General features: G+C 36.2%; 1 protein-coding gene and 1 pseudogene across 1 annotated transcript; both read right to left on the reverse strand.

Moving 5' to 3' along the window:
* Positions 1 to 202: 202 nt before the first annotated feature.
* Positions 203 to 5,155, reverse strand: LOC119192326 (annotated as a pseudogene).
* A 2,404-nt stretch (positions 5,156 to 7,559) lies between these two features.
* Positions 7,560 to 17,947, reverse strand: LOC115445326 (maltase A1; the record flags this gene model as incomplete). The annotated part of the gene is given in 9 exon segments (XM_030171555.2): positions 7,560 to 7,719; positions 8,380 to 8,618; positions 8,976 to 9,332; positions 11,705 to 11,906; positions 12,099 to 12,484; positions 12,935 to 13,098; positions 14,597 to 14,776; positions 16,244 to 16,399; positions 17,793 to 17,947. Coding segments are annotated over 9 exon segments (1,821 nt in total). The 5' UTR covers positions 17,857 to 17,947.
* Between the last annotated feature and the right edge of the window lie 3,612 nt (positions 17,948 to 21,559).

Here is a 21,559-nt window from a genome sequence, read left to right on the forward strand (position 1 = left end):
AGGGACTGTACTGCAAGTGATGGTAAGCGCTATGCAGTCAGATAAAGTATCAACTGGCAACAGACGGCTCTTTCATGATATTAACCAAAAGCTGAGGCTTCGCATGCCAGTACGCATGATTCTGCTGAGGAAATATACATAGAAGAGGCATATAGCTTTAGGATAACATTAAAACAAAAGAGAATAAAAATAGTACCAACTCTTGAACAGTTATTTAAATGATCTAGAAAATAAACCTGGAGCCTCTATGATCCAAAAGGATACTAAAGAGCACTATACTTACCACCCAGTTAGCCACATTCCCACTAGGCATGTAAGTCATCCACCGGCGTATGACGTAAGCGAAATCTCTAGCATTAGACCCCGCTGATAGACTGGTGATGAAGTCGAAGTTGAAAGGGAAATGAGCGCCCACACGACTCCTCTCATCTCCGTAGTACAGCATCGTCATGGAGATATTAGCATACGCTTCTGCTAAGAGTATTCTGTTCAAACCATATTAATAGAAGTTAAAGAAGACTTAAAAACTAAATAATACGTTAATAAGAGTCATCGAAGACTTAAGTTTTTAAAATAAGCTATGGGGAAACAGGCTGGCTAGAACAGTATTTGTAATTTTACAGTCGTATGCAATTCAATACTCTGATATCATCCTATATACATGTAATTGTATTAATTATACTTATTATAATCTTCAAAATGACCAACTTTTGAAATTAGTTATTGTAAATCTTTGCATTTTCCGGTAACTCGTTGCCGTAAATTGTGTGTGTGGAATGAATGCTCAAGGCTGATTCGTCGTGGAAGGGCTTTAATTATTTATATGTATTTGTATAATCTCATACGTGAAAACTTTATGTTAGAACTTAAATCAATTAAATAGTTAATCATTTTATTATTTACTTGTAAGCTTTCTTAAATTAAAAAATAATAATGCAAAAACGAAAAATCCATCGCAAACCAGGAAACACCGAAATAGTCGTTACATTTTTGTTCATTGCACCGTATGGCATGTCGAAGTGGTCCAAATTATAAACAATTTTTTAAATCTACCAACGCCTAATTATAATACTCAATATACTATACGTCTTACTTACTTGGTATCAGCTCCATTTTGTTTAACCCAAGAATCGGCAAAATCTCTCCATTCATAAACAACGTCGTACAATTCAATTAAATCTCTGATGTACAACTGCGTAGTGTAACCGATTTGGTCAGGGTTCAACCACATATTGCCACTCAGAGGCTCGTCAGGGTATACACCACCGTGATCGTCCGGGTTGGCTTCGAAGAGATGAGGAAGCGCATCTAGACGGAAACCGTCGACTCCTTTTTCGAACCAGAATCTCATGATCTTAAGCATCTCCTGCCTGACTGCAGGCTCTCTGAAGTTGAAGTCTGCTTGCTCTATGGCGAACTGATGGAGGTAATACTGTTGGCGTATCTCGCTCCATTCCCACGGTTCCGCCGAATTGGCTTAGCTGAAACATAATACGCATGTTATGAATTATTTCATATAATTAAGCTTCATTGTATTGTACTTTGTACTGAAGTGGGCCAAGAACTAGTAAACGAACTATCAACTGTACTTGAGGACACTGGATTTGAAATCAATATTTGCCGCAACAGCCCCCGTATAAATTTTGCTATGAACTCTGTACTCAATGAAGATTTCTTCAAGCGCAATAATTACCCAGTTAGAAGGCACCTGCCTGATGCTCTGATTGTTACCGTCAGGCAGCACAGGATCTGCCCATACGAAGTAGTTCTCGTACCCTGGCTCCCTCGCCTCCGACTTGATGAAGTATTCAGACTCCGTGCTCGCGTGGTTGGGCACGTAGTCAAGCAGTACTCTTATGCCTGGTGAAATTTAAAAGCAATGTTTCGTTGGTTAAATTTTGCTTGCTATGTATTTAACTTTTACATTGTGTTATAATTATAGGTTTATAAATTTTTCTTATCAAATTTTGTGCTGAACGTTTACACTATTATTTTCCAAATTCCAATAATGATTAAAGGATAGTATCCGAATCAGAATTGGATATTTCTATTTTGGACTTTTTAGGGAATCTTACCGACTGTGCTTGACGAAACAGAACTACCCCAAATTGGTTTTTATTGATGTAATGGCATCATCAGGGTCATCTATGCTATGGGTATTTAGTAAGACATGTTGTATCAGTACCGGATCCTGTTGTTAGGTATTGTTTGATAAAAATATATGTTTAGCAAACAACATTAATCAGTTTAGTCATAGTTATGACTGTATCGGTTGCATAAATGATATCTAATCTTGATGGAGTTGTAAACCTCGATTACTTCTGGAAAATTCACTGTTAATATCTAATTGATATAATTTATTCCTTCCGAGTATCTTATCATAAATAACAAAGTAAATACATACATACCAACACAACGGACACAACTATATTTTAGCAATTACGTAAAATTGGTATGGATGACCCTACGGTCATCTTCTAGCACATCATTCTATATGCTTAAAAGATTACAACAATTAGCTAATAAGGAATATGAGGTAAAGTAAATAAAGATATTTTTATTTAATGATTATTATAAAATATTTAATGAATATATTACTGGCATTTTTATAGTTTTCCACATACATAGAAAGTGCTAAAACTCAATTAATAAATTTTACAGGCGTTGATAAGGATCAATTTTGGATTCATATTTAATTGTTATGAGATTAGCCATCAACCTTTAGAAATGTTTTTTTATATGTTGCAAGGCAAAGTGACCCCACTTCACTCGATGGTAAGTGGAATGGGTTCCAATATAATGTCGACTGATGAGAGATGATTAACCCGGCAGTCGACACAATTATGCCGGCCTGTTGGAACCTGATATACTGATCCTGGAACGCGACACACTTACGTGGGCCACTATGGCGGGTTTTAGCATCTTGGGACAGTGGTCGCTAACCGAACGGATATAAAATATATCCTACTACCAACATATGACTATTGTCCGCCGTTTTTATGACAGCACTTGTATCTCCTATCCATCATCGTTAACATAAATCAAAATGATCGGTAGACCGTACCATTTTGATGAGCTCTTTCCACCAGCTCCTCAAAGTCCGCCATGGTTCCGTACTCATGATGAATGTCGTAGAAATCGCTGATGTCGTATCCGAAGTCCACCATAGGAGACGGGAAGATGGGAGACATCCAAATAGCTCCCACGCCAGACTCCACGAAGTGTTCTATTTCACTGGTGATGCCTGGTAAAGAATAATCGAAATATACTTGTAAACACACATCACGTCTTTATCCCCATAGGAGTAGCAGGTCCACTATTGCATCAAATTTTTGCCTGTGTTCCGTCCCATCACGTGATAGGAGGCGAGCCTATCACCATGTGGGGACACATCGCAGGCACTGTCTGATACTGAGTAGAAAAATACAATATCACTTTTCCCGACACGGGGATCAATGCCATTTCAGCACTGCAGTCGTAGAGTAACACAACTACATTACAAAGGCAGTCACTGATACCCTGACAAATTTATTTGATCATAAAGAATATCTGAAGCAGGGCACAATTTCACAGAATGGTCTAGATGAGCTATAGCAGACCAGTTTAGGAGCGTTATTACTTAATATCAGGCAGCTACTATAAGATCCTATTTTACCACAGAATTGATTTCTCAACAGATATAGGAAGTTGTGAAAAGCCGACACGGGTTTTGGATATTTTCCTTACCGTATGATATGCATAGTTATTTTCTTCCGTTTCTTATTAGACTATTGAGAGGTAATTCCTTGTCGTTCCATTTGTGCTGTACATAAATAAAACTGCAGAAGTTGTTAGTTCAAAATAGATATAAAAACCTTCTATTTTGATCCCATTTTAATAAGATTACTAATGCAATTGCTAGAAGTTATGTGATTTAAAAAGTAATATCTCAGAGTGACGAGCTCAGTGCAGGACCATAAGATACATTAACTGCTGAGTTAATTAATGAAACCCACCCGTCAGAAGGATCTCAAATAGACATTTAATGTATTGAATAAGCCAAGCTTAAGTTGTAATTTCAGAACTTGTTCTAAGCTAAGTCGCCGATTTTAAATAAACATAACCAAGCTGTCAAAATCCGTCACATGCTGTCTTAAGATTTTATTTGAGATGTTAATATCAGTTTATTAAATACGACGATCTTAAGCTGCTGACTTTAACATGACAGCGTCAGCTAATATCGCACTTGAGAGCGAGATTTTTTGACACCCATTAATACGACCCTTAATGTTTCTGTGCCTATTATATGTAAGTGTTTCGTAATATATATTTGAGGGACATATTATGTCATCAATTAACGTAATTAAAACCTCAGATTGGCAAAGCCTTCTTATGTAATTAAGAAAGAAGTAGCGGTTACGGCCTAGTGGATGGACGAGCTTCACTGGAACTTAGTAATTAGTGCGAAGTTTGCAAACCACTTGAATCGTTAATGAAGTATCAATCCAAAATCGAATTGACAAATGGAAAAGTTTCATTGGTTTTAGTTTTCGATACTTTACTGGAATTCCAATATTGGAAATGTTATTAAAGATAATTGCTGCGTCGACTGAAATCAATAACATTTCAGAGCTAGCAGACATTTATATTTTTATTTGTAGAAAATGATTTTGTGTATGGTACTGTTTTAGATTTTTTATAAATTGTAATCTAATGAATGGATTCAGTATGAGTCTTTAATGCAACTGTTTTTTTTTACAACATGGTTCGCCCCCTTCACATAACGGGACAGAACACATGTCGAAAAAAGAGTGACCTGGTTGAATCGTTGCCTACCCTTTCGGAGATGAAGGCGTGATGTGGGCTTAGGAGATCCACTGATTATAATTATAGTCCTAGAATTTTAGTTTCATTTCATCTAATGATAAGTACCAACCTTTCAAATCTCCGACTCCATCGCCGTCGCTGTCTTTAAAAGACCTGGGATATATCTGATAGATGACGGTGTTCTCCCACCAGTCCAGCTCTCGCAGCTCTGGGGCCGAGGGTCCCCGGCTGGCCAGGACAGCCCATGTGATACTCCCTACAACCACCCCCACTACAACCAGCACACCCACGGTAATACCACCAACTTTCCACAACGAAGCCATGTTGACTGACTGCTGGAGGTTCGTTTATCACATCTAGGTCGTAAAGGTCTATCATAATCCAATTTATGATGTTGTGGAGAATTCTCTCGAAAGTATTAAAGCTGTTTATGGCGTTTATCTTTATTGATTTAGTGTGTTAATGTTGGTCATTGGAAGACTTGCTTTCTTTATTATAGACCTTATAGTTCTATAACTACAAGGTCTTGTTGGTGATTATATGTGAAAAATATTTCCCGATATAAAAGTTCCACTTTGCATTTTTCTTGGATAAAAGCGACACTAGTTTATAACACTCATAAGGTATTTTCATAAGCATAGCAATAGTTCCAATCTATTAAAAAGTAATTATTTATATTTATTGTTAAACTAGATGATACTTGCGGCGTCGCCCAGGTTTAGATAAGGTCTTTGCCATCAGCATAACCATTGCTACGTTTATTTAAAACCTGATAAAAATAAATATATTCTACAGGAGCAGATGTCAACTGACGAGAGATTATCTATCGCAAGTCGACATAATTATGCAGGGCTGCTCAATTTCCCAATCAAACATGTGGATACAAGTTCCCGCAATATTGTTCAAGTAACATATAACGGGAAACATTAATTTCTCCCTAGGTTACATAATTATTCCCACGGGAATCTAGAGCGTGGAATAGTACGAGCAAAGTTACCTCTGTGGGCGAGTTAGTGTAACTAGGTTAGGATTCCGCGAATGAAAGAGAATTACATTGTACATTACTTCGAAATAAGAGTTTCTACACAATTGTTTCTGAAAAAAATGCATTCTATTACACGAGAAGTATATTTAAAAATCTATATTATATTTGCTACATATACGTTAAATGATATATTTAATTACTAGATCTATTTAGAACGATTTTCGCATATTTCGCGGGTAAGTTAGGCTACACAACACACAACAAGATACCGGTGGTCCCGTCAAGTGAGTTACTAATCCTTAAACGAAACTAACTAGGTTTTTACACAATTAAAAATACAAAATTGGCGTCTTCATTCGCCATTCTGAAATGTACACTCTCACTTCCACGCACATATCTGTGAACTGCACAATGCATGATATAGCGATTACAAACAGGAATGTATGAGTTACGTGTTTAAAAAAAGCGGTTTTAAAAGATAACTTATATTATAATACACGTACAATGTTGAGTTTTTTGTTTTTATTAATTTTATACCTGTTTATTTCATTGTGAATTATCGCTTGCTTTAATGGTGAAGGAAAACATCGTAAGGAAATCTGAGAAATTCTCTATAGTGATTTTAAGAATATGTGAAGTCTACCAATCCGCACTAGGCCAGCGTGGTAGACTAAGGCCTCTCTGTAGGAGAGGAGTCCCATATAATACATGGCTGATGTCATTTTTATATTATTTGTAATTTATATATTTATATCATTAAAGTATAACCACATCACATATATTTAAAACATTATATACATACAATTTCTTCTAGTTTACTTCTAGTTCTGATATATATCACACTTAATAGAGCACATTTCATTAAACAGAATAAATGTTAGTAGTTTAAAATATTTTGATGATTGTGATGAACTAAATCCTAGCTTTTGCTCTCGATTCGGCCCGCGTGAATTTAGGTAAAACTGCAGTTTATCTTCAATATTTATAATGTAGAGACATATCGGCCTGTTAAAAGTTTATTATATGTAAAGATTAATAGGGCGAATATTATGTTTTAAGATTAATTAATAGGTTCCAATAGGTCGACCTGGAAATCTTTCAGTTAGTCTAGTTTTCTAAAATTGTATTCTATAAAGCCTAAATGTATTAGATAGCAGAGCATTGACCGCTGGACGTGAATCCTATCACAAATCTAGACTAGACATCATAACTGGCGCAACAGCGGTTGGCATTGCCTCGCCGCGGTCAGCCGCCGGCGGCGCGTGCCAAATTCTGCCAGTCCGTGCCAAATTGACGGTTATCAGTGCTTTAATGTTGTAATAACTTAGGCCTTTTATCTGGTCCGTTTAGTTTCTTTACGTGTTGTGTGATTGTTAATTAACTTAAAATAAACAGCCACCAGACTGCCTCAGTGGCGTAGTTGTACTGCATGCGCGGCACGGCAGTGCTTTGAGGTCCTGGGTTCGAATCCCGGGTCGGGCTAAGTGATATTTGGGTTTTTCTGCTCAGTATCAGACCGGAGTCTGGAATTTGTGTCCGATATGGCGATAGGCTCGCCCCCTATCACATCATGGGACACAACACATTTGGTGAAAAGTGGGTGCCCTGGTTGCGCTTCTGCATACCCCTTCGAGGATGTATACGTGATGTGTGTCTTTGTTTCGTTTCTAAACAGCCACAAAGTTATGTCTGTTGCATATAAGAGCCTGTCTAGGTATTACAATGTCAATCTTGCCAAGCATTGAACACTGTTAAATTAAAACGAGAGTTTATTTTTAAATAAAATAATTTATTATCCACTATTCATAAATAAAAAATATTTACAATTAAACTATTTACAATTGATTATACAATTTTACGTAGGTTGCGCTTTTAGTACTAAAGCTTCTCCCGCGGAGAGAGTTAATCGGCTCTCTGCAATCACAGACCTGAAAAAAGCATTACGGAGTTAGTCGAACATGGTTATGTATTGTACAGAAGTTTGTTACGACTGCCGGAACGAAAGTCCGCAGATTTATTTATTTATTATTAACGGACTGCTAACGGAGTTTACAATTCAATTTAAATCCACACATGTATATAGTAACAGTCTCTTATGTACTTGTAACTCTAGTTACAAGCAGTCACAGCATGACTCACAATAAATATTTTCAACGTAAAACAATAATTTAAAACCCAAGACACACTCCTCTGACTTAGTCACGTGTGGATTGTTTATGAATTATCGTTAGGTTTTATGGTGAAGGAAAACATCGTGAGGAAACCTACATACCAGAATTCTACACAAGCATTTCAAAGGTATGTGAAGCCTGCCAATTCGTACAGGCGAGTGTGGAGGACAAACGTCTAAATCCTTAATTATAGAGGAGAACTGTATGCAGTATGCAGTCACTGTCTCACTTAGCAGTTACTGTTAGTTTTGTCATATAAAGAAGCAGACGTCGAGCTCTACACTATAAAAATAATTATAGTTTGTGTAGCAACTATTAGAAGTATATTATTCAGCAACATGCCGGCCGCGTCTGCGCAGCGCCTTAAAGAACTCAGAAACGACATGACTGTTACATTTGGACTTTAAACATACTCACCCAGCCAACCTCGCAGAATGAATACTCGACACCATTACAGTAGCGGTGAGGGTGAGATGAGGAACTCTTCCCAAATCAATGGTATCAGGCCCCTCGCTGACGTTAAACAGGAGGACGTACGTGTCGTGGGTCCTCAAGTATCTGACCAGGTAGAAGGTTCTGTCTGAGAGGGCTCTGATGTCGTACTCGCCATGGGAGAGGGTTTTTTCCTTCCTCAGGGTAGTGAGGGCTTGGTAGTTCTAGAAAAAGGTGAAATTATTGAGAACTAGGTTAAAATAACTGGGATAAAACTAATTCCTCTTTAAAAATTAAGTATGAAGTGTCAACCCAGTGGAAAATTGAAGGTAGAATAAATATTTTGTTGTTGACAGACCTAAATATTTCGATGCTCAAAATATTCGAAAACACACAACCTACAATATTTTAAATCTTCTCTGCAATCTACTCATATCATCATCGAACAGAACCAATGTTTTCTCTGATAAGGTTAAGATTGAGGTTTTTAATGAGTTTTAGCGTACAGATCTCCACGCATAGTTCTAATAATCTTCGAGATTAGATTATCCTTCTTATAATTTGTAAAAGAAAATCTTTACCTTGAAATGGCTCCGAGCATCTTTCATCTGCTTAGCAAGATTAATTTCCTTATAATCATCAGCGACTGGCAACCAAGTTCTGTTACCAGTTGTGAAGCCGGCCATGTTTGAGTCATCCCAATGGTATGGTGTCCTTGCAGGATCTCTGGAGTATAGATGGTAGGTGTCAGGATCTCCTCGGTTGCACGCTTCCACGTCGACGGTGTCTTCCCAGCTAACATAGCCGTCCCTCATGCCGATCTCCTCGCCTTGGTAGGTGACTGCGACTCCTGGGAGAAGCATGTTGATGGAGTTCAGGCCGTCCACCATGTCGTGACGGAATCGGGTTGGCATTCTGTTGTTGTCGTGGTTCCCAAACTGCAAAGTGAAAAATAAATTAAGCAATTGTTCGAAAAGCGAAAGAACTGGTGGTTATTTATAAGAAAGCCGGAAAGCGAAGATAACCTGTTTAGCTTATTTTCGTATATCACTAATTATTGTTCGCGGTTTTACTCGCGTGAATAGCCCTTCCCACTATAATACTCCCTAAAACATGGTGAAATCTCGTTATGCAGAACCTTCGCCACCGGTGAGTATGTTATTTACATTTAAAAATAGTGTTTCAACCCTTTTAAATCTTTGCAGACGCAAACCTTCTACCGATTCCAATTATATTGGTCATTTAATCTTTAATTTATCCCCCACGGTTCAAGGCATACTGGGGTTTAATTAATTCAGAATATACCTAGTCTTGCCATAAATATTGTAATAAAGAAAAAAGAAAATTGTTAACTGCAAATAACATTTATTACTTTTACAGTGTGTCAGTTTAATACATAAATATAAAACAATTAAAAATATAAAAGCTTATTCGAAGTGGTCTCCATTGGCTGCAATACAGTCCTTTAAACGATGAGGCCAGTTATCAATAGAAGCACGCACTCTTTCCATGGGAAAATTCTTCACTGCCAATCGTATAGATTGTTTTAGGGACTCCAAATTATCATGGCGTTTAGAGCAAGCTGTACTCTCTAAAACTGACCACAAATCATAATCCAGCGGATTAAGATCGGGACTAGACGACGGCCAGTCTTCAGCTCTGATGAAGTCCGAAACGTTCGATTCCAACCAAGACTGCGTGGACCGAGCTTTATGACCCGGCGCCGAGTCTTGCTGGAAGGACCATACTTGGTTATTGAACATGGTGATGTTAAGGGGCTTAACTACCTTCTCAAGAATGGTATCTTGATACACTTGTGCCGATGTTTTGATACCTTTTCACAAAAATATGGCTCAGTCACTCCTTCATAGCTAACACCCCACCAAACCATCACTGAAGTCGGATAATGTCCACGTTGCACTCTGTCGACTAATTGGGAAGCTTCCTTAGAGCTTTGAGCATAAATACGGTCATTTTGTTTGTTAAAATGTTGCTCAATTGTAAAAATTTTCTCATCCGTAAACAAAATTTTTCTGTGACCTCCCTTTGCGTACCGCTTCAGTAGTTGTTTCGATTTTACCACCCTATTCTTCTTTAAATTATCAGTTAAGAAATGGCCAGTGCGTCTCTTATAGGCTGCAAGTCCTAAGTCATCTTTTAAAATACGCGACATGGTTCTAGGTGCTATCTTCATTTCCCGAGATAAAATCTTTTGCTTTCGGACAGGATTTCTTCGAATTCTTTCCCTTACTGCTTTGACCACCTTTTTTCGTACGAACACTACGTGGACGGCCAGATCTTTTCTGTCACAAACAGAGGAGGTCTCATTGTACCTATTAATAGCCCGGTACACAAACATTTTACTAATACCAAGTGTATGGAGAGTTTTAAAAATTGCATTTGGCTCCATACCTACTTTGTGTAATGCTATCACAGCGATTCGGTTCTCTTTATCACCCCACACCATTTTAATATCGCAAAATATTTTACAATGTATTGGCGCCAAAATGAGAAAACACAATGAACAATCGTATAAAAATGACAGATTCGAAATTCAAATGTAATATTTTTTTATAATTAAGTGTAACAGTATTTATGGCCAGACTAAGTATATTGAATATGATTTCGCAGTAAAAGCATTGTGGTTAGCTCGATCCGTTTGGTGAATTTGTTGGTGCGGTTGTGTTTACTCACAATTATTTAAATGGTAAAGGTACATACTTTTGATTTTGTTTCAAATGTTTTATGATCTTTCTACACTCATGGTCGAATTTAGAGGAACACAGGGAAAATTTGCTCAAATATTTTTGACATTTAATGAGAATCGTGTGAAGTAAATCGTTAATGCTAACACTTCTGCATTTAAGAAAATCCATTAAAAAAAAATAAAATTGAAAGATCTCAAAAATTTATAGAAAAGTCGTAATACGATTGTTTAGCATTCTGCAAATAATTAATCTTACTTTCCTAACCAATGCTTCTTGTGAGATTGCTTGTTAAGATTCCTACACTCGCCAGTCCCATATTATGGAATAATCATTGCGAAAAGTCACGATTGGAAATTCATGTTTGAGCCACCCAATTGAAAGTGAAAAGTTTTAATTAAAACTCATCTACTGATCTTATAGCTACCCTGAGATCCACTATTATAACCTCAATTTATGAAGTCATATTAACGTAACACGGGGACAATATTATATTTCTGATGGTAAAATTGGAAATGAAACAAAAAAAAAGCGCAAATTATCATACTTAAAATTCATTACGAAATAATTACTAGAAATAAATAATTAGAAATAACAAAACTTACCACCCAGTTTGGAACACCACCGTGCGGCATGTAAGTCAGCCACCTTAAGATGATATAGACGAAATCTCTGGCGTTGGAGCCGGCGGACAGGTCCGTAATGAAGTCGAAGTTGAAGGGGAAGTGGGCCCCAATAGCCCCCTCTTCGTTACCGTAGTACAACATCGTCATGGTCACGTTGGCGTAGCCTTCAGAGAACAGCACCCTGAAACGAAAATATAAATAATAAGCTTTATTCTTGAAGGGGTTAAGTGAAAGTATTACATTCGGTTTTTTAGTAACTTTGTGCCAGTACTAACAACTTTACTTCAGAAATCTATATATGAAAATATTTGCTTCAAATGTAGGTTTAGAATACTTGAATCGCAATGAGGTTTCCCTTAATGGGTATATTTACCTGGTATCGTTTCCATTCTTCTTATTATAATTGTCAATATACTCTCTCCACTCGTACACGATATCATACAACTCAATCAGATCTTTAGTATACAACGGTATTGTATATCCCAACTGGTGAGGCTCAAAATGGATAATACCACTGAGCGGATCGTCAGGATATGTTCCATTATGATCAGCTGGATCAGCTTCAATCATGTAAGGCAAGGCGTCCAGCCTGAAGCCATCAGCACCCTTATCAAGCCAAAACTTCATGATGTTGAACATCTCTTCCTGGACTGCTGGGTTGCGGAAATTGAAGTCCGCTTGCTGGATCGCGAATTGATGGAGGTAGTATTGCTGACGAATTTCACTCCATTCCCATGCTGAGCCCCCAAATTGACTAACCTTGAAAATAGTTACATAACTGTTACTAATGGTTCAATTGCCACAAAATTGAGTGGGCAGTCATACGTTTATGTCTAGGAGCTCAAATCGGACAATTTAAAAATTTGGTATAACCATCGATATATATGCGCTACGTACTAGATTTGGCGTTCCGAACATTCACTGTGTTCAACTGAATTGAACAGCAATCCAATCAAACTGACTTTAGAATGGTATCAATATTGACAGCTATTTAAAGCGCTTTAGCACTGCATGTTTTAAAAATTTGGTTAGATGACGTCTAATTTTTTAGCGCTGCAGCGAACTTTAGTTCTAACTCCATATTTTGAACAAAAAGTTTATATGGACGTTCGTATCTATAGTATATACGTCAATGGGTATAACAGTTTCAAGTATCTGAATCATTTTGAACAATTGGAATTATATTTTATTTAGTTAGTATTTACTTACCCAGTTAGATGGTGGTCGTCTAACACTCGAGTTGTCAGGGTTAGGCAGAGGATCAGCCCAGACAAAGAAGTCTTCGTAGAACGGATCCCTGGCTTCGGATTTGATGAAGTATTCAGACTCGTTGCTGGCATGGTTGGGCACAAAGTCCAGAAGAACTTTCAATCCTGAATATTGGATTTTATGTGATTAAGAGCCTTTTGCAAAATGTTCAAATAGAAGTATTAGCGTTCAGTAATCGTCAAGCAGGTCCTAAGTATCATGTGGTGGAATGTCGACTGGTTCATTCATGTCCAGAGTGGTACCACAACCTCAATAATATTAGCATGCTTGTGTCTCTTGCCATTAGTGGTATTCTGTTGATGATATGTTAGTATGTACTTGAAGGGGTTTAAACATTTGTGATTCTTACTATCAGATGGCCTACTGCATTTTTACCCTGGGTAATGTCTTTATTAATAATTAGGACATTGAGTTGTTGTTTCATTATAACTAGCTCCAATTATATGCAACAATAAACATATAATATGTACAATATTCTAAGGTGTTATAGAATTAATTAAACTAACATCAGTAATAATGTTAAATATATATATAAACCAATAATATGTATTTTGACGAAATAAAATTAGCAACTACATTAAACCTACATTACAATCAAGAAAAGGAGTATGAGAATCTAATGATGTTAAAAATATGGAGCAAAATACTTATAAAAAATCGAATAACGTGCAATATGACCTATCTTTTGGCGCAATCGTACCTAACCGTTTTGTAAGCCTTGAAAAACGTCCTATTATTTGATAATAACAATAATTTGATTCAATGTTACTGCAAAATATAATCAGATGCCTCGAAACCTAATTAGATGTTAATATACTGATTGGTTTGCTGTCGTTTAGACGTAATACGTTTTTTAGATTTTATCAATTTCTTTATCAATACCCCTAGGCTATTAACTTACTTAATTTATTATGACAAAACAACAAACTGTTTAAAATCAGCTTCTGCTATATTTGATAATGTTATTTTTGTTTGATAACTTATGAAATAATACGAGTTATTTTGAAAGGTATCTGGATTCATTATTTATTATTTTCATTTCCTATGTAAACCAACTTGGGAAATAGTTGCATTGTCTACGAGATACATAATATAAAAAATTAGGATATATGTTATATATTTTTTTATACGTACACGGTAAAGTAAGCCCACTGCATCTGATGGTAAGTGAAGTGGGGTCGAATAGAAGGTTGACTAACAAGAAATGATTACCCCTCAACAGTTGACACAATTATGCCGGCCTATTGGAACTGGATATACTCAGGCTGATCCCGGAACACGACACTACTTAGGCCGCTATGGCGGGTTTTAACACCTTGTGTATTGTCACTATCCGGGCTGATATAAAATACATCGTACCACCAGCAAATATTATGTAAATATTTTAATCTTTATCAATTTTACCAATTTCTGTCATGCCTAGTGCTGTGTTTACTACTAAATTACTGATTAAAATTATATTATCAAAGATTGTTATAAATACGCAATGATGTTGCAGACTTAACTACTAATCCTAGTTGTTATATTATAGAATTCAAAACGATCTCTACTACAGTACTGGCAAGATATATTGAATTGCTTTCTGATACGGAATATCCTTACCCAACTCGTGTGCCTTCTCGAGCAACTCTTCAAAGTCTTCCATGGTTCCGTACTCATAGTGGATCTCGTAGAAGTTGCTGATGTCGTACCCAAAGTCCACCATGGGAGACTCGAAGATAGGAGACATCCATATCGCGTCCACTCCCGCGTTCACGAAGTGTTCTAGTTCGCTGATGATTCCTGGAAGAGGGGAATGATGTTAAATGTATTTTTATATAACACTTTAATGGAGAAGCATTTTTTGTAATCATCATCATCAGCCGCAAGATTTCCACTGATGAATCTTTCCTTTCTCATAGATTTTCAGATCGACCTGTTGGAAACGTTGGATCTCCTGCGACTTTTATAAGATTATAATTTATGTAATCCTTTGAATTGTCAACTGGTGAAGAGGCTTTTGTATGCGAGGGCCGTCTGGGTGGGTGTCAAAATGTTCAGTTTTAGGTTTTGTCTGCTATTATAGTTTCATTCATCACTTTTAGACTCGAAAGGTATTTAAGATAACATAATAATTATTGGACTTATTAGTTACTGGAATAAATTAATAGAATATACAGATAAATGATGACAGTATTAATTTTCCGAGAGATTTCCTTTAAACACCTTGATGTTAGAAATACATTGAATTAAAGCGTCTCAAATATTTTAAATCTAAAATGATATATACATCCATATTCTAATGTACTGTTAGTTCTTTTTCTGTTCAAATAATTATGTTTTTATATAACTGACGTGATTACGAATATTGTGATTACAGGAAATGTTGCATGATTGTGTTTTAAATACATAATGCTAGTCGTTATGTCGATATTATGTAGATTTCAATGCTTAGCAGTCATTTTGTAAATACAGAGCCTTATAAAACATATTTAAATTGTGACCAAGTTAATGATTGTTCTATTGGTCATTCCATAAAATTTGGCTAGAACGAGCTAAGCAGAGATTATCCACGACTAATGTTACAATAGTTTAAATTTTAAAGTATTCGTAAAAGAAACAAATGGGTACTCATTATGAATAAATTTGCGTAAAATTTCTTCCCTGGACGAAACTAATCAACACTTGAGATAATGTTACTTCCTACTATTGCAACAATATCCAGATTCGAATAGTCCAGGAATTAGTGCATAAACAAACACTTGAGCTCTAATACTATGGATTATTATATAGATAACTAAACCCACAATAAAACTCAAGGCCGCGTTTGCTGACAATGACCACTACAATATAGTTACTGTCCGTCGGCAACATTACAATGGTCTGTGTGACCTGATAGCATATGACAAGTATATTGGGTGCATTCAGAGCTGAACTTAACATGTATACTCTTGTAAATATTCAACCGAACGTAACCGTTATTTCTTGCTTTTGTATCAAATCGGCTTTTTTATCAATGTACATATCTAGACAAAATTCACTTGTAGTTCCTAATACTCTCGATAACAAAATAGTATATTAATGTTTGGTTAAGAGATCGTCAGTAATTTATTTATTAACGATGTGATTAAAACTTTTGGTGGATAGATTTGCAATTAAATTATGTGAGGTACTCATGCATTTAATTTTATTCCTCTAAAGTGATTGTCTCTCAGACAGTTTTGAAATAATATTTCATAGTTTTTGTAATAAAATTATATCTTTACAAACCTTGCAAGTCGCCGATCCCATCGCCGTCGCTGTCCTTGAAGGATCGAGGGTAGATCTGGTAGAGGACGCAGTGTTCCCACCAGTCCAGAGGTTTCACTTCTGGAGGGGGTAGTGGGTCTGGTGCCTGGTTGGACAGCACCGCCCAGGTTATGAACCCTGAAAGCCGACGAATCATAAATATTTCTCTCACACACAAAAATGAAGTTGAGTAAATATGAATTCTCGCAAGACAGAGACGAGAACAAATTTCTCGTTTCCTAGATCACATGATTCTTTTCTTTAATTATTTTTTTATTATATTAATCAGAACTACGTGAATGGCAGAACCATGATTCAGCTGATTTACTTTGAAGTATTAATGAGTCGACTTTACTGTGTTAATTCCATTGCCTCACCAAGTTGAAGTAGTAGAAGTATATCGCTTCGGGATTGCACAATTTCATATAATTAAATGGGAAATTCGATTACGATATTTCGCAAACGAGAATTTTCTGTATTCTCGTTTCTATGTTGCGAGAAAATTATTGTGCTAATTAAATTTTAAAGTGACTGAGTGCTCTAAATAGTAAAGGCTGATCAGAAAAATAAAAACCCTGCTTTGTGGGCGCCACTTTTGCCCTTTCGTCTTTTAACTTAATGTGACAACATTAACAAGAAATGTTACTACAACGTGGCGAGGTTATTAATTTTCCTGGTCAGCCTATAATAAAGAAGGTGATTTGTGCCAAAGTGTTTTTTAACTGAATATAAAAGTGATAGCAGTGTAATATCCAATTAAAGTGGTGACGTACCAACTACTTTTTATTATTTATAAAACGAATTTACCTTATCACTTACCAACGCGGGTGGCTTTAGCTGGTTTATCTATTGTAAAAGAAAATATCTATGATTGGATAATAATTTGTATAGTTAATTATTACATGACATATTTATGGCCGCCGTATATAACACCGGCCGAATATTTTAATCTTTTTTTATTTATGTAGTTCTAAAATATTCATTTTTTATCTGAAGACTGACTAAAGTGTAGGATTATAGGGATTTATATGCGCTAATTTAATTATTTATAAAAATCCAGTAGAGAATTAGCGTCACCGAAACCAAGTGCGATTTCACGCTTGTGTCGCTTAGTTGTATGTGGAGTAGGTGTATCTACAAATGCACAATTCACAAAAGAGTCCCATCCAAACATCCAACATTAGAAAAAAAAAACTCATACCAATGCTCGGCTACAGAATCAAACAAAGAGCTTCACAATCACCAAACGCCACAGTAACGTTATAAATAATAAAAATCTACAAAATATGTACACTTCAAAATCAAAATAAAATCAAGTATTTAATCCATAACCTAGTATGTATCTCACACTATGTGCTCTCTTCTAAATTCAAAATAACCAGTGGCGAAACGGTAATTTTTCCAAAAAGGAACCCGACTCTCTACAAATCGTTCTAATAATAATTAGATTCTACATAACGGAAGCCGGCAGGAATGAGGTTATACAGACCCTTCGCTACTAATAACCAACCAATATATCAAAATAATTTACCTGCCACCAGCCCTAGGACAGCGACACTACCCACCGCCACAAGCACCACAGTCAGGGTCTTCATATTGAATGCTGGTCCGACCGCACCTCTATCACACAATAACCGCTATCATTATACCTGACTACCGATTCGCGAGCAATGGAAGTCTTAATTATGATTATATCAGGGATTAGTGTTTATTTATAACGTTGAAAATAAAGGTCGCGGTACCTTTGAGAGTATGGGGTTCGGTTCGGTTTCGAGAAGTTATTTCCTTCACACAATATTTTTTTTTCCTTTTTGTAAGAACCAGGTTCTTAGCAGAAAATTACAATTTAGTCTATAAGACTAATAAGCAATACAATTCTAACATAATTTTCTAGGTATAAGTTTACTACAACTAAGAATAATGTTCTAGGCACTTCCTTACAGTCTGGTAACATAAAAAACACTTTGTTCGTGTGTTATATATACTTATCACTGACACTATTATTTGTTCGTTGTAATTATGCACTATACTTACACTAGTTCGAAAGGTTTAGTTCTTTTAGTCTTCGCACAAGGTTCGTGTTATCGAGTAGCTATACAATAAATGGGAACGTTTGTGTTGTCCTCCTTAACACTCGCCCTTGAAGATGACCTTAATAGGTTGAAACTGGTCTGAGATTCCGACTACGTAGACGTGAGAAAAACCGTGTTGCTTTCGTCTAATGTTTGTTTGTTTGTTAGAATTAAAAGTAGCAACCAGGTAACCAGGTAGAAAAGTCAGAGGTGCGTGTCCTTGGATTTTGAATCTGCGGACTTTCGTCTCGGCAGCCCATTCAACTGCCAACTAGGCTATCGCCACTTAGTAGCATGTAAACAGTCTTACTTATAAATGTTTCGCAAAACTATGCTTGCTTTAAATACAAATTTACTCGATCAGCTGTAAGTTAAAACCCGCCATATTGCCTCTTAATAAGGTTTAAACTAGGAACCGGTGATGTTTTTGACAACTATTTAAGCAATTCTAACCACTTCTTAAAGCTAAAACAAGTTTATAAGTAAGACTGTATACTTTAAGTAATTCCTATAAACTCTTATCAACTGAGAGATCTACCCTTTTATCAAAAGCGGACAATCAACAGTGTAACTTGACAATATGTTTTTTTTGTAATATTAATACGATGACTTAGTATAAGTTAGTTATGAGCACTATTAATTAAATTAATCCCAAATGGCAATCTAGTATTAATTAATCAGAATTAATTCTCTAATCTCCGTACTGCTGAACAATGCTAAATCTTTAGATTGTGGTTGCGGAATTATGTTTTACAATATTGTTAATTTGTTGTATCACGTTACTGCAGTACTAAGGTCTTGGGTTCGATCCCGGGTTGGCAACGTGATATTGGGTTTTCTACTCAATATCAGTCCGGTATTAACATGTATCTATTTTGTATACATGTTTTGTATAAAATATAATTATCAAACAGCCTATTGTGTACCGGGTCGAAAATGTATTATAAAGCAATAAATTATGATACCTTTATCTTTGTAATTAACTTAATACACACACACACACACACACACGCCTTTTATCTCCGAAGAGGTAGACAGTGTCGCAATTGGTACACTTACTTTCCGCCGCGTGTACTTTCTCCCATGATATGATAGGGCGCGAGCTTAACTGATACCGAGTATAATGATTTCTTATGTTTACGCGAATGTTAGACATTAAAATTAAACTATTACCAAATATCACTGCCCGGCCCAGGGATCGATCACGAGACATCAGAACCACAGTCGTAATACCACCACGCTACCGAGGCGGTACACATATTCACATGTTATTAAGTACGCTATTAACTTACTATTTAATATTTATACACTTTATTAAAATACATTTTTTTATTCACTTCACTGTGTACTTCCAATGCGTAAATATCTACTCTGTACTGTAGTGTAGACAAAATATATAATGTTGACTAAACTAGTGACCTTCTACGGTCCTAAGAATGATGTTGACATCAATTCGTTATTATTGTTTTCCTTGTTTCTTTTGCGTTTGAGTAATATATGACTAGTTAGTGGGAAACCGCGTCACCGCTCGCTTCAATGGAATTAAGGACATGGTCTATCTGTGCACAGAATACCGTCCAAATACGTTCATCAGTTACTGCGGTCCAAAAATAAACTTTTTATAGATTTATCATTTACGTAAGTTTTGATACTGACTAAATATTTGAGGTTAAGGCGTCCAAGACCCAGTAAACTCAAAATAGTAATTTACACTTATCGGCAGAGACGAAAAAAATATTTAAATTTCGAACATACCGACATAATTCTGTCAACTGCTTAGGAATAATTTTCATTAATTGATATTCTATGACACCACACTACTTAACCTGAAATGAGGTTATTTTACCACACTTATATAAAAACATAATCATATACGTCAATGTAAAACAGCTTCAAACGAGCATCTATCAACCGCCAGTTTAATTATTTTTATCTGCCGCGTTGTTTTTCGGCAAAATTGATTTGGGTTTATTTTTTCAGCGTTACGTATTATCCACTGCCACCCTTCGTTAATTAATCACAGGAGGGGAACTGTCGATACCACTCCAGCCCACGCCCTACAACAAAAAATAGTTTCAAATTAGTTTGAAGACGGATTTGTGCTCATTTATGGCGGTTTTAATAAAGCCGTCCGCGTGATGACTTTCCTAGTATGGTTTAAGATATTTATTTATCAAAAAGAATTATATTCACTTACATGAGGAGTTATTTTTAACTAATATGCTAAAACTTCATTTTTGGTGTTAAAACCGGACATATTAACAGAGTGAGGTTAGGTTTGTATTGTAAAGAAATTATTCTCATTACATTGATATGGTACTGCATAGAAAACTGTGTAGTTATTAAGATAAAAAGAAGCCTGTCTCCTTAAAACGTAGCAAGAAAAACGATACGAGAGTCCGTATCGTTTTATTGTGATTGGTCGATGGAGTAACACGTGGCTACCACGTGGTGGGTTGGGAACTCGACCAATCACATACATGACAATAAATGTCACGGACCTTCGTATCATGTTCGTTTTGCTTCATTATAGAGGACCTAGAATGCATATGTTAATCTAGGATAAGGCCTCTTGCGCCTGTGTGTTTTTACTAAAAGTAATCATAGCAAAGTAAAATATACTACATTTTTCCTACTTTGATTTCTATTAGTGTAAGATTTTTCAGAAACTGTTTAATGTCTTTAGAGATTTGGTACCTAAAACAAAACTACAAAGCACACTTTACCTTAAATATTAGTATTGATAACATATTGTGTTATCAGAAACGTAATACATCAAGAAGCCGATTTCCAGCACAAAACATACCAGATTTTCTGGGCTACATACAATGCTATCAATTAGGTTCTGCTTTCTTGTTCGTAAATGCAGTGACAGCCTAGTTGGTAGTGTAACGGACTGCCGAAATGAATGTCCGTAGGTTCAAAACAATAGAAAGATAGAAATTTAATTTCTCCCGGCAAGCAGTATAAAAGCACAGTTATATTGCTATCAGCAATGTAGTCAGTATTAGGAAACTTAATATCTTAACACCTGAACGGTAAGTATTTAATTCCATAGTGCTGTGTATTTTTGCAGGCACGGCACTGTTCCCACTGCATCTGATGATAAATAAAATAGGGTCTAAATAGAGTGTCGCGGCGATAGCCTAGTTGATTGTGGAACGTACTGCCGAAACGAATGTCCGCAGGTTCAAACTCAAGGGCACACACCTCTGATTTTTCTAAA

The sequence above is a fragment of the Manduca sexta genome, unplaced genomic scaffold (genome assembly GCF_014839805.1).
Source record: "Manduca sexta isolate Smith_Timp_Sample1 unplaced genomic scaffold, JHU_Msex_v1.0 HiC_scaffold_2623, whole genome shotgun sequence".
NCBI lineage: Eukaryota > Metazoa > Arthropoda > Insecta > Lepidoptera > Sphingidae > Manduca > Manduca sexta.